Source organism: Ochotona princeps, chromosome 4 (assembly GCF_030435755.1).
Source record: "Ochotona princeps isolate mOchPri1 chromosome 4, mOchPri1.hap1, whole genome shotgun sequence".
In the NCBI taxonomy this organism is placed as follows: Eukaryota; Metazoa; Chordata; class Mammalia; order Lagomorpha; family Ochotonidae; genus Ochotona; species Ochotona princeps.
Window position 1 is genome coordinate 51728020 of NC_080835.1, and position 15945 is coordinate 51743964.

Here is a 15945-nt window from a genome sequence, read left to right on the forward strand (position 1 = left end):
GCGCCCACCTTTCCCCAACACCCCAGACTCAGTGAACACTCCACGTTTTTTCTTCAGATATGGCCAAATGTGTCGCCAACTTACTGCGGGTGGTACTGAGCTTGCAGCATGCCCCTGATGCCGCTTCTGACTCAACGCCAGACCCTCAGAGAGTTCCTTTGCGTCTGTTGGCTCCCCACATCGGCCGCCTGCCCATGCCTGAGGACTATGCCTTGGAGGAACTTCGCAGCCTCACACAGTCCTATCTGCGAGAACTGACTGTTGGGAGCCAGTGAGACCTGGGACCCTCCCACGGCCTTCATGGGGTCATTCAGGCTCCCCAGAATCCTCAACACTGTTCTGATGGGCAACATTTGCCATTCTCCAGGGTGACTGCAGAACCACCCTCCCTCCTTGCTGCCCCATGCAGCATTCTTCAGTTTTTCAGGGCTTTTCTTAATACCGAACGTACATAAGGGCTTCTGGAACCCAGAAAAAGGAGGCAAGCCTCCTCTTACCATTCTGTAAGACCATACAATTTGTTTTTCTTTTTGAAAATGGTCAATAAAGCTCTTCTGGCAGAATCCCCCACCTCCAAAAAAAACAAATATGGAATCGTTTTCCACCTCTAGCATTCTGAATCGTGATTCTCCATGCTGACCTGCCACCTGTTCCTGCCCCAGCCCATTTATACCACAACTCTTCACAAGTGACAAGCAGTGAGACAGCTGTGTTGATCCGGACTACCCTTCCTCAATAGGGGAACTATCCACAATGAATCTGTCTCAAATAGATGGGTCAGTTAACACTGCCATTTAGGATCAAGAAGGTTGAACAGAGGAAACAAGGGTCTCTTCAACACTTACACAGTAGAAGTGGCTGCCCACCATGGATAGATGATCTTTGAGGCTTGTTCTTGCCTCGGATGTCCATCAACACCGTACTTTCCCTACAACCATGAGCGGAAGTCCTTGTTCACATTTCACATGTCAATGAGAAGCTTTCAGAACTCGGTTTGGACCCTTGGAGTCAGTCATCTTGGTGGGACTCCTGTCTGGATTTGCCTGAAGATAAAATGTGGCAGGTTGAGTTAACCCCTTTTGGCCTTCCCATTCTAGACCCAAAGCATTTCCCACCCTCTATCTACTTTCCTAAAAAAAAAACCATCAGTGAGGCTGGCAAAGAGCTGGGCTTTAGAGGCAGGCAGAAGACCTTGGCTACACTGTTCCCAGCTGAGGAACCCCAGGGAGGGGCCTGAAACAGCTGCTGTGGGAGCTGTTGCACACGGTATGGCTACCCCTGGGTCTTTATGCATGAAGATTATGTAAAGGTTTTTATTAAAAAATATATATATATAAATAAATTATCTAGATTATTTTCTTTTTCTGAAGCTACTTTCTTAATAAAATGAAATGTTTATAGCACTGCTGGTATTGGCTTTCATTTTGTGTTTTTCAGTGTTCTTGCCCTCAGGATCTTGATGGTGGCCTTGTTTGCTTGGCTTGTTTTATCCATTGATAAGCAGCATTAGATTGGTGCTAAACTGAGGTAGAGACCTCCTCAAAGACTAGATTTCTAAGATGAAGGAGTTGGTGATAGGTTAAAGCTGACTGCTATCTATATATGTAAGCATATGGATTCCCAAAGATTCAAATTTCCCAATAGAATAAGTTTATTATCCAAAGCCTCCTTGTACTTCTGTTGGTGGTTTTTTCTCTTATTGTTAGCTATTTTATTTGGAAAGAGTTAACAGAGGGAGAGACACAGAGATCCTCCGTCTGCCAGTTTACTCTCCAAATCGCCGGAACAGCCCAAGGTGGGTCGGTCCAAAGCTGGGAACCAGAAACTTCCTGTGGGTCTGCCATGGTGGATGCAGGGAATGCAGGGACCCAAGGACCGGGGCCTTTCTCTGCTGCTTTCCCAGGCCGTAAATGGAGCTGGATCAGGAAGTGGAGCAGTTAGGAGACAAACCAGTACCCATATGGGAAGCTGGTACTACAGACAAGGTTAGCTTGTTAGGCCATGGTTCTAGCTTTATTTTTTTTTTTTAAGATTTATTCATTTTATTACAGTCAAATATACACAGAGGAGGAGAGACAGAGAGGAAGATCTTCCGTCCGATGATTCACTCCCCAAGTGAGCCGCAACGGCCAGTGCTGAGCCAATCTGAATCCGGGAACCTGGAACCTCTTCCGGGTCTCCCACGCAGGTGCAGGGTCCCAATGCATTGGGCCGTCCTCAACTGCTTTCCCAGGCCACAAGCAGGGGGCTGGATGGGAAGTGGAGCTGCCGGGACTAGAACCAGCGCCCATATGGGATCCCGGGGCGTTCAAGGCGAGGACTTTAGCTGCTAGGCCACGCCGCCTGGCCCTCTAGCTTTATTTTTATAATTTAGGTCACACATTTTTAAATGTGAATTCCTTTGTGTAAAGGGATAATGATCCCCACTCTGCTTCGCATAGACTGTTTCTTGAGAAAAATCAAATAAGCAAACATGAGAACCATTTCGATCTTATTTTGGTTTTTTAAATTGAAGATGTGATCACATGCCCAGTGGGGATGAAGCCAAAGACTTTTGGAACATTAGGAATTTAGATGAGAACATGTAAGTCTTCCCTGTGGCTGGAGCTTCTATTATCCTCGGGCCCTAGAAGATAAAGGTTCCTCGGCTGCCGAGCTCCCCTCGATTGCTGACTCATTGTGTGAACTGGAATGATTGCATCAAAGAGCATTGCTGGGTTTCTAATGAATTCCCAGCCTGCTTCCCTTGCGAGAAGTGTTTTTCCCAGGGCGTGCTATGAAAATGGTTCGTGTGGAGCCATGAGGGTGCTGATTCAAGTCCCAGCTCCTTGCTGATGTTCCTGGAAGCCAGCAAAGATGGCCCAAGTTTTTGAGCCCCCTGCACTGTGGGAGACCTTGAAGAAGCTCCTAGCTTCTGACCAGCCCAGCTCTGGCCATCATGACCATTTGGAAGATCCTCTATGTCTTTAATTCTGCCTCTCAAATAAATAAATTGGGGAGGGCCGAGTTAGCATTTAGCAGTGCTGACGTGTGAATATGGGCAGTATTTCCTCTTAGGGCACACTTAGTCTTAGAGTGGATGTGTGGTGCATTGCTTGGAACACCCACATCTCATAGCAGTTTCTAGATTTGAGCTCTCCCAATCCCATCTCCCTGCCAGTGAACTTTGGGAGGCAACATGTCAAGAACTCGGATCTCTGCCACTCATGGAAATATAAATTGAGTTTTGGGTTTTTGTCTTCAGTCTGGCCCAACCCTGGCTGTTGAGTCTCTGCTGCTCCACTTTGCTGCTAATACCGCTGGGCAGGCATAGATAATGGTTTCCTCCACCCAGATGGCAGGCCTGGATGGAGTTTCTGGCTTCTGTTCCAATCTGGTCCATATTCAATCGTTGCAGCCATTTGGGGAAGTACCAGTGGATGGCAGATCTCTGACTCTGGCTTATACTTGTACTCTCCCTCCCATACTTACTTCCTTTCTGTTGCTGTGTCTTTTAAATAATTTTTTTTAATGTAGGAAAACCATTCTTTGTAAAACAGTTATGAGAGGGAGACAGAATTCCCATTTGCTGGTTGACTCCAAATACATACCAGGGCCCAGCTGGGTCAGGGCAAAGGCAGAAACCAGGAGCTTAATCTAGCTGTCCTCTCCTGTGCAGGTGGAAGGGATCTAACTTACTACTGCAAGGAAGCTAGAATCAGCAGCTCTAGAACTTGTACCGAGGTTCTCTAATGGAGAACCATGGTGCCTTATTTATTTGGAAAGGTGGGAAAGGTGGGTTTACAGAGACGACAGAGAGCTTACGTCCACTGATCCACTCCCCAAATGTCTGCATTGCCAGAAACCAGAGGCTTTTCCGGGTCTCCCATAAGGATGCAGGGTCCCAAAGCCTTGAGCCGTCCTCCACTGCTTTCCCAAGCCACAAGCAGGGAGCTAGATGGGAAGTGGAGAAGCTGGGACATGAACTGGTGCCCATATGGGATCCCAGCAGATGCAAGGCAAGGATTTATCCACTAGGCCATCACACTTGGCACAACATGGTGCATCTTAACTGGCATTTTATCACTACGCCAGATACCTGCCGTTGGCTCTATTTGTGCATTTTTACTAATAAAACCACCACACAATCATAGTATGATAGAGTTCCATCACATAAACAATTCTTAACTCTGTAATTGCAAACCCCTCCTTGTTCCCTGAACAGTCTTTTCTCTGCTCATACTGTTTTTCCAACATTTAACATAACTATACAATTATAGAATATGTTTTTCTGTGACTGATTTCTTAGCATTTGATATTTCAAGGTTTGTCCATGTGATACCATGTATTAATACTGTGCTCCTTTTTATGACCAAGTAACTTTCCATTTTACAGATTGTACATTCGTCAGTTGAAGGAAATTTGTATTGCTTGTATTGTTTCCACTTTGTAACCGCTGGTGTGGCCACTCATGTACCAGTTTTTCTGTGTACATATGTTCCCATTGTCTTGAGCATATACCTCAAAGTGGAATGGCTGGGATACATGATTATGGATTGGGCTTTTGGTATTTAGAAGGTCATTGCTGGGAGCCAGTGTGGTGGGACAATCAGTAGAGCTACTGCCTGTGATGCTGGCATACCATCTGGGCATCGCTTCAAGTCCCAACTGCTCCACTCCAGATTTGGCTGCCAGTGTGATGATGACTCAAGTAGTTTGGTATCTGCCTCCCACATGGGAGACCTAAATGAGAGTTTCAGGCCTTGCTAGTGACAGGCATTTAAGAAGTGAACCAGCAGATGGAAGATCTCTGCCTTTCAAATAAAGTGAAAGAATACATATTTAGGGGCCAGGACTGATGTGATGGCTCAATGGCTAAATCCTGGCCTTGCATGTGCCAGGATCCCATATGGGCACCAGTTTGTGTCCTGGCTGCTCCACTTCCCATTCAGCTCCCCACTTGTGGCCTCAGAAAAGCAGTAGAAGACGGTCCAGCACCTTGAAACCCCGCGCCCTTGTAGAAGACCCACATGCCTCATGATTTTATTTTGGTGAATTACATGACTCAAGGGTTAGTCCACTTAAATGTAACCACTTCCAGAGTAAGCAATACCGATCCCACTGTCTGGATTCAGACAACTGAAACCCAGAGAATTACAGTAGTTTGCTTAGGTCCAACAGCTCAGAAAACAGCTGAGACTGTATAAAGTCTGCTTTCGCTATTACCCTGTATTGCTGTCGTAATACAGGGCCTCACTGTAAGACCGTCAGACTCAGGCTCAACCACTAGGTGGAGAGGAGAGCCTGCTTGGCACAGACTCCCTGTTCAGTCCCACACTGGAGGGAACTACCAGACTCCAGAGGGAGCCTCCAGAACCCAGGCCATAGTGGCAGAGCTGAGAAGACACTCAGTGTCCTCAGCGTCAGCAGGCTCTGACCCTCTTACCCCAAGGCCTCTGTCATACATAGGCTCCGAGCCCTGCAGCCCTGTTCTCCCAGAGCCCCTAGTAGCAGCCGGAGCAGAGCTGCTGTTAAAGAATCTGCTGTGTTACAGAATTTAAATAATTCAGGCTCGGTAGCCTGAGCTGTCTGTTTCAGTTGCTCCGTTGCCATGGGCACAGGAGTCCATGCTGTCAGTAAGCCCGTGCAAAGGGTAATGGGGAGGGACCCCGGCCCCTCGGAGAGTCCCTGCCCCCTGCACAGCTAAGGCCACCCCAGGTTCACCTGCGAGCCAGGTTTGAGAAAGGAGCAAGGAAGTGAAGGCGGACCTGATAGAGAAGCAAGAGGAGAGAGGAAAAAGAGGCGGGCAGAGAGGAAGGTGAGAGAGATGTAGAGAGCAAGACAGAACAAAAAAGGAAGTCGCGACAGTAATGGGATGGGGCTGGGGACAAGGACTAGATACTGAACTCCAAGGTCAGTGACAGAGAGGGAAGTCAGACAGCCAGAGGGGGGACCACAGGGCTCCCCAGTGGGTGGCTGGGTCCACGAGGATGTCTCGGTTGCATATTTGACTTACAGATCCTGTGCAAGCCATCCCTGCCAACTGGGCCTGCTGTCACTCTAGGCCCAGCCAGGAGACCTCCCAACACCCGGGGACCTGCCCACCTCTTGCTGTGGCAGGGCCATGGGGCCTGAGCGCCACCACCGCAGCCTAGCACTCCTGCTCCTGCTGCTCCTCCCTACAGGTAGGATGGTCAGTAGCAGCCCTGGCCTGGCCTGGCCTGCTGTCGCTGCTGTCTCTGGCCTCCCCACATCTCTACTTTTAGTTCCTATGTTGAGAACAAACTCCTGTCTGCAGGGTGTGGGTGAATGGAGTGCTCCAAAAGGGGAAAGGAGACTTGAATGCTAGAATGAGAGCTGTTGAGGGGACAGCATCCAGAGAAAGGGCTGGAAAAGCCAGAGGGGCCTTGAGTGCCAGGCCCAGGTTTTCTTGCAGCAGCCAATGGAGACAGCATTGCTGGCCTGGTCAGATGTGTGCGCATGAAGGCTTATCTATGGGAAGCACGGCGAGTGGTAGGAGGGGGTGAGCTGAGACGGGGACAGTGAGGAGGCTGCTGCTGCTGTAGTGCAAACAAGAGAAGCAGTCTGAGCCATGAGGAAAAGAGCACGCCAAGAGGTGCTTAGTTGGGGCTGGAGTTGTGGTGCTGTGGGTTAGGCTACTGCCTGCTACTGTCAGCATTCTACGGCTCAAGAGAGACTCAGGTGAACATCAGGGCGCCTGGCTGTGGTGTAGGCATTTGGGCAGTGAACCAGGGCTGGACAACTCTGTCTCTCTCCCACTTTCTCTCCCTCCCTCCCTCCCTCTGTCACTGCCTTTCAAATAAACTGAGAATCAGTAAATGAACATTTTAAAGAGAAGCAGGTTTCAGAGCAGGAGGCAACAGTGTAAGGTGCCTGTGAGAACTTAAGGAGTGCACTGTGGTGTATGTATACAAGCCTGAAGCTCCAGGCAGGTCGGGGCCAAAGGGGAAGGAGAGAGCCAAGGAAAGGATTTGGGGAGCAGTTTTGAAGACCACAGGAAGTGTGGTCTTCAGGACCACACAGGAAGCTCTGTGATGAAAGCCTTGCGTGGAGGGAAGGTGTTTTCCCAAGAAAGGACAGTTACATGGTCCCAGAAGCTTTGAACAAAGCAACTAATGTTGCAAATGGGGAACTGGAGCAGGCTGGAGATCTCTGAGACGGCCGGGCAGTAAGGTTCAGCAGGCCCCAGTAGAGGGAAGGGTTGTAGCAGAGGAGGCAGAATCCTAGAGGAATATGGGACGTAGCCAGCCAGACTTGCTGTAGAACACAGTGCCAGTTCACTCTGACCTTGACCTCCAGGAGGGGTAGGGGGACAGGCCCCGGGAGCACCATCCAGAAGGCTGTGCAACAGTGCAGCAGATGACAGGGCCCCTCCCTGTGAGGGTGGGAGGCCTGAGCAGACGCCTCTAGACGGCGGTCACAGGTGGACACGTCCTCTTGCTGACTCTCTAGCGTGCCTGGGAGCTGCGGGCAGGCTGGCTCACAAGCTGTTCCGGGACCTCTTTGCCAACTACACGAGTGCCTTGAGACCCGTGGCAGACACAGACCAGACTCTGAACGTGACTCTTGAGGTGACACTGTCTCAGATCATCGACATGGTATGCTGTGGCGGTCACGCGGCTGTGGAGTGTCAGGGAATCCCTCTCTCTGCCTTTAGATTCAGTGTTTTCTTAAAAAAAATTAACAGCAGCGACAGCTACTAACTGCTGGATGCCCAAGTTGTTGCACACTTGCACTGAGTCCCTGCTAAGTGGGGATTATCTATCACCCCTTGTATCTTCTGAAAAAAAAAAAACAGGCCGAGAGAAAGAAAAATCCACCAGTCACTTGGCAAGGTCGGGCCTGGGTGGGCAAGTCTGGTCTGTAGGTACTGACCAGAGTGCTGCGGGTGAGTGTGCACGGATGCGAGGTTGGGGGGAGGGGTAGGTAAATGTGCCCCTCTCTGTGCCCACTCCCGGTCCCTCACCAGGACGAGCGGAACCAGGTGCTGACCCTGTACCTATGGATCCGGCAGGAGTGGACAGACGCCTACCTACGCTGGGACCCGGATGCCTACGGTGGCCTGGACACCATCCGCATCCCCAGCAGTCTCGTGTGGCGACCGGACATCGTCCTCTATAACAAGTACAGCCAGTCTGGGCCCCTCCCCTCGGCCGCGCTAGTGTTGCCCTTTTATTCGCCAGGTGGGCCTGAGGCCCACCCCTGGAACCCTTGAATGCGTCCCTTCCTGGTTTTCCAGGGCAGACCGCCCCAAGTCAGTCGGGCACACCCCTTCCTCCCTGACCATGCCCACCCCCTCAGCTACTTGGAGTGACTTCCGGGGTCGCGTCTCTGGCGGTGGGGGCGGGGGACCACCACAGTGACCACCCCGCCTGCCCACAGGGCAGACGCGCAGCAGCCGGCGTCAGCCAGCACCAACGTGGTGCTGCGGCACGACGGCGCCGTGCGCTGGGACGCGCCGGCCATCACGCGCAGCTCGTGCCGTGTGGACGTGGCCGCCTTCCCGTTCGACGCGCAGCGCTGCGGCCTGACGTTCGGCTCGTGGACGCACGGCGGCCACCAGCTGGACGTGCGGCCGCGCGGCGCCGCCGCCAGCCTGGCTGACTTTGTGGAGAACGTCGAGTGGCGCGTGCTGGGCATGCCGGCGCGGCGGCGCGTGCTCACCTACGGCTGCTGCTCCGAGCCCTACCCGGACGTGACCTTCACGCTGCTGCTGCGCCGCCGGGCCGCCGCCTACGTGTGCAACCTACTGCTGCCCTGCGTGCTCATTTCACTGCTGGCGCCGCTCGCCTTCCACCTGCCCGCAGACTCGGGCGAGAAGGTGTCCCTGGGCGTCACAGTGCTGCTGGCACTCACCGTCTTTCAGCTCATCCTGGCCGAGAGTATGCCCCCGGCTGAGAGTGTGCCGCTCATCGGTAAGTGCCCTAAAGGGAGCAGGGAGTGGAGGCGGGGGGTGGGGGGGCAGGAGCAGGAAGGACCCCTTCCAGCAACAACACCCCTCCCAACCCGGTGCAAAAGGTACTGAGTGCTGCCCACACACCGGGCCAGCTCCTGGGCACTGTTTATTAGCTCGGTAGGCTCAGCCTGCTGCACAAACCACTGCACTGCGCCGGCCCCGGGTAAACACTACCAAAATCTGTGGAGAGGTCGATGGTCTCGTTTATGCCAGTTGTGAGGAAACGGGCAGGGTAAGGGTTGCAGAGTGGGACTCTGGTGGGCTGGGTGCCGAAGCAGCCTCCAGCAGCGACAGACAGGCAGTTCCTGAGACTGCACCTGTAAGAAATTGGGGTGCCGAGACCTTGGCCCTTGCCACCTTCCGGCTTCCATGCTCCTGTTTGTGCAGAGAGGCAGATGGGCAGCCTGGGCTTGCTCCGCAGGGTGTTGTTCTGAGCACCCACAGGCTCTGTCTCCTGCAGGCAAGTACTACATGGCCACTATGACCATGGTCACCTTCTCCACGGCGCTCACCATCCTCATCATGAACCTGCATTACTGCGGGCCCAGTGCCCGCCCAGTGCCAGCCTGGGCGCGAGTCCTCCTCCTAGGACATCTGGCACGAGGCCTGTGTGTGCGGGAACGAGGGGAACCCTGTGGGAAATCCAGGACACCAGAGTCACCCCCGAGTCCCCGGCCACCTGAAAGAGGGGCCGGCCCCCTGGCAGGCCCTTGCCGGGAGCCACGGTGTCTGTGCCGCCAGGAAGCCCTGCTGAACCATGTGTCCACAATTGCCAGCACGTTCCGCAGCCATCGGGCTGCCCAGCGGCGCCGCGAGGACTGGAAGCGCCTGGCCCGTGTGATGGACCGCTTCTTCCTGGGCATCTTCTTCTGCATGGCCTTGGTCATGAGCCTCTTGGTGCTGGTGCAGGCCCTGTGAAGGCTAGGGGGTGGGGCTGGCCAGGGATGGGGCCTGCCTGCAACTGCAGCCCCTCCAGACAGTGTGGAGGCAGCTGGGTGGCAGCGGGTGGTAGTGGGCCCCCAGAAGGCCAGCAGCCTCTCGCTGCTGCTCCTGCTGACCAGTGCTGCAGGCTCCACAACCCCCGGCCCACGGGAGCATTTGCTTCTATGTGCCTCTATGGTGCCCAAAGAGGAGGGACTCCGGGATGGACCAGGACACAAGCCCAGCCTTGGAGGGGCAGAGGCTTGGCAGGGAGGGGGCAGTTTGTTGTACAAGAAGCATAACCACCCCTACTGAACTTCCTTACTTCTCCAGTGGCTGCTGGAATAGGGTTTCAGTCCTGCCTGTCCTGCTTGTGCTGCTTGGGGGTGGGGGAGACAGTCTGGTTTAGAAAGCAGGAGGCCAGAAAGACAAGGATGCTGAAAGCTCCAACTCAAAATAAAGGAGACATGTACCCTGCACCTGCACCGTATCCTCTCCCCACTTTGGGGCCAGTGGTGGTGCACGTTGCTGATCCAGGTTTGTCTGTTTAGACACAGGACCTGGGGACTTGTGGATGGGAGCAGAAAAAGTGTCTGTGTTGGTGATACTGAGACCCCGGGAGAATGTGAGGTTCTCTCTGCCATCTCCTGCCCTGGGGGCCCCGGGCTGGCTCCAGTCCACCCCACTCCCTCACTCCTCCACAAGGGCATGCTGAGCACCTGAAAGGGTCCACGGTCGGGGCTGGACAGGAGTAGCCCCTCCCAGGGGGTGTTCTTCCCCCACCCCATTCCTGATTCACACATCTGTGTCTCACACTCAATCCTTACCCCCAGAGGGCTCGCGGTTGGCCATGGGAGAAAGACTCAGACAGGCGAAGCGCCCAGGGACCATGGGATCTCAGAGGTCGTGTCCCTCACCCAGGCAGCTGGGAGAGGGCGGGGGGCCCCTGGGAGGGTGATGGGACTTTCCAGAGGGACATATGGTACATTTAAATAATAACAGCTGGACCACAACCAAGGGCTCTCCAGATCCCCAGCTACCCCAGAAACGGGTTGAAGCCTGCAGAGCACCCAACCCCTACATCATTCTAAGTTCTCCCCTGGAGCTCTGGGTGAGGTTCTGCCCCCAGAATCTCACTTATTTTTTGACGCACAGGCCAGGCAGCTTCCAGAGAGAGAGTTGGAGCTCCCTGCAGATGGGTGTGTCCACATGGCTAGCATCCTCAGGGTGGGCAGGGACAGCAGGCAGGGCCATCTAATGTGTGGCAGGTCACAGGAGGCCAGCATTTCCCACCACAGTGGACCAGAGCAGCAGCAGCAGGGACCAGACCGTGGAGAGGGGCTGCTGACCCGTGGCTGCAGAGAGAAAGGTGGAGATTGACTTGTTGATTCAGTAGCCAAGAGAGAGGACATGAGCAAACAAGGAGGTGCCCAGAACATGACTGAGACAAAAACTGCATGGGAGCCACCGTCCTTCCCTGGCACCTGCTGTGGGACACTACAAGGTGGGTGGGATGTGGACAGAGGGGTGAGTGTAACCTCCTTGAGCCTGAACTCAGCTCCTCAGGTAAGAGAGGTGCTGGGCAGAATGAGGAGCAAATGGGGGAATCCTAGACTTTCCCAGTACCTGGGATAACTTCATCGGAACTCAGAGACCTGACTTCTGGTCCTAGCCGTAGCCCTCGCGCAGCCTGTCACCCCCGGCAAGGCCTTTCTGCCTCTGGATCTCAATGTCCTACATCATGAGAGTCGTGGTCCTGTCCTACCTCTTCCCAACTGACTCTTGTGCTCTGAGGAGAAAATGACAGGAGGGGGAGAGGGTCCTCTAGGCATAGGGTTCAGCTGGAGCCCAGCCAGGCTGTGTGGCCAAGGGAGATGGCTCCTTCTCTTGGTTCCATCCTTGGGAGAACAAGGTGGAAGACGAACCTGCACCACTGCAAGTGTTCAGAGTGACTGGCACCCAGGCTTCTATCAGGAGGAGTGGAGGGCACACAGCTGGAGCGGCACAGCCTTTCTGCTTGCTGGCTGCTCCCAGGACTCCCAGGATGAGGTGAGGGGAAGAGAGGCAGGGCCCTCAGCTGGAGGAGTAGCTGTGCGAATGACCATTCTCCACCCAGACCAGCAAGTGTCCCAGGGAGGAGAAAAATCTCAGCAGAAAGGGACGTGGGGATCTTCTGTTCCTTCAGAGGGAGAAACTGAGGCCCAGACCAAGCATGGGTGGGTTGCCAGAGCCCATGGGGCTGGGGTGGTGCTGAGGGCAGTAGCTGTGAACTGCAGGAGAAGGCCACCCCCATGCCTTGGGGTGCTCTGAGGCCTGGCAGTGGCCTGCCCCTGGGAGGGAAGGACTGACCTGGGCTGGAAAGCAGGTGTGTTAATCCCCCCGACCACCACCACCTGTACACATGTGAGGAAACTTCAGACAATTGAATTAAAATATGGGGCTATTTTGATGTAATTTTTTCATAGGTGGAAAATGTGTATTATGGAAAAAATACACATGGATTTCACTTTTAAAACACTTAAGGGGTGAGCACTGCAGTGCAGCAGGTTAAACCACAGCTTGGAACACTTAATCCTAACTCAATCCCATGTGAGGATTGAGTCTCAGCTACTCTGTTTTTTGTTGTTGTTGTTGTTAAGCTACCCTGCTTCTAATACAGCTGCCTGCTAATGTACTCAGGTACTTGAGTCCCTGCCACACACCTGGGAGACCTGAATGGAGTTCCTGGTTTCTAGGTTTGACCTGGTTCAGACCTGGCTGTTGCAGTCATCTGGGGGAGTGGACTAGCAGATGCAAGATCTCTCTCCCTCTCTCTGCCTTTCAAATAAATAAGTCTTTAATTTAAGAGGCAGAGGGAGAGTAGAAGTAAGGAAGCAGGAGCGCTGCCATGTACTGATTTGCTGCCCACATGCCTGCAGCAGCCAGGGTTGGACAAAGCCCCTCCATCCAGGCCACCCATAAACGTGCTGGGAACTCAGTGACCTGAGCTATCACCAGCTCCCTCTCAGGGTGTGCATCACCGGGACACTGGAGTTGGGAGCTCCAGTGTGGTGTTTCAATTGCTAAGCTAAATGCTCACTCCTGGAAATTTCAATATTTTGCACCAAAATCAACACGGTGTTTATATAATTGTCACTTGGATGCAATATTTTGCGCCAAAATCAACACGTTGTGGTTGTGCTTTACACGGACTTTCTGAAGTGACAGATCAGTCACCCCCAGTGGTCTGATGCAGGAGGTGGTCTCCTTCCTAAGGAACCCCAGGGGAAGAGTCCCACCCCAGGCCAGCCCGCTCATCCCTGAGAGTGACCCACAGGGGCTTTACCTGCATTGTCCAGGGGGCAGGGCCTGGACTTGCACTGCTTCTCTGTAGGGAAGAAACAGGAACACATCAAGGCCCCACAGTGACATGTGGAAGGGCAGTCAGGGTGCTGCTGGCAAGGCCCGGACTCAAGTCCCTAATTCCAGCTGCCTGTTGAGGTACACCTGGTGGGCAGCAGGTGGAGGCTGCAGTGTTTAGGTCCTTGTCACACCTGGGGAACTGGGACCAAGTTCTGGCTTCCTAGCTGTGGCCTGGCCTAGCCAGGCGGGTTTGCACAGGAGTTCTGTGTGTGTCTCTGTCCTTTAAAATACACCAGAAAGCTACAGTGGTTCTCCCTAAGAAGGGAGATCAGAGTTATGGCAGCCAAGTCCTAACTTGCTCTAATTCTGTTCCCTTTTGGGGGGCCCTCCCTAACTTGACTTGGGAGCCGCTGGGCCAGAAAGGGAGCCAGCTCTCAAAGCCAGGGTCCCACTCCACAACACTCATGCCCCTTGGCCTGTAACTCGGTCTTTTGGACCCACTCAGCCTCTCCCAGTCCTTGTGCTCTGTGTGTGTTCCTCACCTTCCATTCACCCCTGTATGCTCAGGATGCTGCCCAGCGGCAACAGTCCCTGCCAACCTCCTGCTGCCAACCCTGCAGCCTGGGTCTCACAGTGTCCACTTCATCTCCTCAGTATGCACCTCCTGGGAACTGGGCTGGGAGCTGTACTTGTGTCTGGCAGTGGTGGGATGTGAGCACTGCAGCCAAAAATTCATTCCCTGCCAACCCACAGGGATAGCTGCCCCTCCCACGACCAGGGGATCCCGGCGTTGGTCAGTAAGCTCTCTGAAGCCCCCCAAGAGCAGGACGCCAGCCCTGACTTGAATCCATCCCTCAGAGGATAGGAAATGCACTGTCCCCTTAGACAGGGCCCTGCCCACTGGCATTTGTTACTGGTGTTTATATAATTGTCACTTGGACGCAAGGGATAGGGGCTTGTATTTACCAAAGCCCCTCGAGGATGGGAAAAAGCCATTCTGTGGGGCCGCTCACCTTTAATGTACTCGCAGTTGTATGTGCTGCGCTTGCCCACGGCCCGGAGGTAGATGCGGGCAGGCCCCTGGGCTGGTCTACTGGCGTTGATCACCTGGAAGGTCTCAAAGGGGGGAATCAGCACCTCCTCCTCCCCAGGGAAGAAGGAGTAACCCTGGATAGGGGTCCCGAGGCAGGTCCAAATGCCGAAGAAGGTGTCCTCGCCAAACTGCTGGGCCGCTAGGTTCTTCAGGGAGGCGGAGGCAAAGCCCCCGAGCCTGACAGTGGCCCCGGGCCCTGCCGGCCGGAAGCGCAGGCCATGCACGCCCCGGAACACCTGGTAGCACTTGGGTGGCCGCTGGTCCCTGCCCAGCAGCTGCAAGGCCTCGGTCAGCAGGAAATGCAGGGTCTTGAAGGAGAAGTGCTGGAGGTAGTGGGTGCGGGAGCGGCCTGCTTCCCTCACCGCTGCGTTAAACTCCCTGTGCAGGGGACTGTTGGCTGTGTAGGCCAGCAGGGCCACCCCATGCTCGTCCCGGAAGCCCGCGGGCAGCGGGGGCAGCCTTGTGGCGCTGAGACCCCACTCGGGTCCCCAGGCCCGGCGCTCCTGCCACTGACTGCTTGCCAGCATCCAGCCATCTGCGTACACCTTGTTGGCTTGGAACTCTGTAAGGTTGAGGTCCGGGAGGACAGCGGTCATGGCCGCCACGCAGCCGGCGTACTGGTCATCAAAGGAGGCCGGGGCCATGTCCAGCGGGGTCTCTTGAGCCAAGAGGTCTCGGCGTGTGATGGGATGGCTCTGAACCTGCAGGGGAAAGAGTGGCAGGAGTGCCGGGACCACAGCTGGCCAGGTGCTCCCAGAGAAGGTGTCAGAGGGAGAGGTGTCCCTCTGCCCCTCCTCTCAGGGTTCTGGAGCTGAGAGTTCAACTCCCTGCGGGGATGGGGCTGACAGAGGACGCCTTACCTGAGGGGCCGCCAGGAGACCCACACACAGGAACAACAGAGACACCTTGGCGGGCACTCGCATGTCGGAGGTGACCCTGGGCAAGCTGCTGTCTCCTCGTCAATCTCACTTTCCTCATCTGGAACATTACAGTGTTAACATGTAAGGTTGTTTTGTTTGTTTGTTTGTTTAAGATTATTTATTGGAAAGAGTGAAAGAGAAATCTTCTACCTGCAGGTTCGCTTCCCATATAGCTTACAAGAGCCAGTGCTAGGCCAGGCTGAAGCCAGGAGTTTCAACCAGGAATCCCATGTGGATAACAGGGCCCCAGCACTTGGGCCATCCTCTGCTGCTTTCCCAGGAAAGCAGGTGGATTGTAGGTGGAGCAACTGGAACCCATGCCTACACAGGATTCCAGCGGTGAACTTGCCATGCTGCAGCGCTGGCCCCAGTGTACACTCTAACAAGCATGCCTGTCACCTCATCTGTTTCACTTCCTCTCTATGACAGAGGATGTCACCAGGGCCAGAGGACCTGTCTTGCTGGAAGGAATGAAGGTGACGTGTGAATAAGATCTTACAGGCTGAGAGGAGACTAAGCAGTAGGACTGGGAGAGGGAAGGGCCAGAGTCTGGGAGAGCAGGCTTTGTGAGGATGGAAGGAGTGAGTGATGTGTCATGAAGACACCTCACTGCACGCTGCAGTGGGGACAGGGACAGGGACAGAGCAGTCAGCCAGGGGGGCTGCAGCTGGATCTGGGGCCAGGCAAGCAGGACCTGGGGTCCACAGGGCCTC

General features: G+C 54.3%; 3 protein-coding genes across 8 annotated transcripts in view; 2 read left to right on the plus strand and 1 right to left on the minus strand.

Moving 5' to 3' along the window:
- The window catches only part of NUP98 (nucleoporin 98 and 96 precursor), a 103592-nt gene extending 102256 nt beyond the window's left edge, over nt 1–1336 (plus strand). For all 6 annotated transcript variants that reach the window (XM_058663486.1, XM_058663489.1, XM_058663487.1 and 3 more), the window contains one exon: nt 58–1336. In XM_058663486.1, coding sequence (XP_058519469.1) covers nt 58–275 — 218 coding nt within the window. In that variant the 3' untranslated portion in view covers nt 276–1336. The remainder of the gene's footprint in view (nt 1–57) is intronic.
- Nucleotides 1337–5997: 4661 nt separating this feature from the next.
- Nucleotides 5998–9944, plus strand: CHRNA10 (cholinergic receptor nicotinic alpha 10 subunit). The gene is made up of 5 exons (XM_004589931.2): nt 5998–6164; nt 7453–7598; nt 7970–8124; nt 8383–8915; nt 9417–9944. The coding sequence occupies exons 1-5, from the start codon at nt 6104–6106 to the stop codon at nt 9872–9874; spliced, it is 1353 nt and encodes a 450-aa protein (XP_004589988.2). The 5' UTR covers nt 5998–6103; the 3' UTR covers nt 9875–9944.
- A 1202-nt stretch (nt 9945–11146) lies between these two features.
- ART1 (ADP-ribosyltransferase 1) lies at nt 11147–15235 on the minus strand. Its single transcript, XM_004590053.2, has 4 exons — nt 15173–15235; nt 14233–15013; nt 13203–13244; nt 11147–11232 (listed from the first exon to the last, which is right to left on the minus strand). The coding sequence occupies exons 1-4, from the start codon at nt 15233–15235 to the stop codon at nt 11147–11149; spliced, it is 972 nt and encodes a 323-aa protein (XP_004590110.2).
- Nucleotides 15236–15945: the final 710 nt, after the last annotated feature.

What these genes read in the sequence shown, in the direction of transcription:
- CHRNA10 (XM_004589931.2), top strand. Translation starts at nt 6,104, where the DNA reads ATGGGGCCTGAGCGCCACCACCGCAGCCTAGCACTCCTGCTCCTGCTG. An exon ending in CCTGCTGCTCCTCCCTACAG is followed by an intron (nt 6,165 to 7,452) that starts GTAGGATGGTCA and finishes CTGACTCTCTAG; the next exon opens with CGTGCCTGGGAGCTGCGGGC. An exon ending in GACATCGTCCTCTATAACAA is followed by an intron (nt 8,125 to 8,382) that starts GTACAGCCAGTC and finishes GCCTGCCCACAG; the next exon opens with GGCAGACGCGCAGCAGCCGG.
- ART1 (XM_004590053.2), bottom strand. Translation starts at nt 15,235, where the DNA reads ATGCGAGTGCCCGCCAAGGTGTCTCTGTTGTTCCTGTGTGTGGGTCTC. An exon ending in GTCTCCTGGCGGCCCCTCAG is followed by an intron (nt 15,014 to 15,172) that starts GTAAGGCGTCCT and finishes TTTCCCCTGCAG; the next exon opens with GTTCAGAGCCATCCCATCAC. An exon ending in CAACTGCGAGTACATTAAAG is followed by an intron (nt 13,245 to 14,232) that starts GTGAGCGGCCCC and finishes TCTTCCCTACAG; the next exon opens with AGAAGCAGTGCAAGTCCAGG.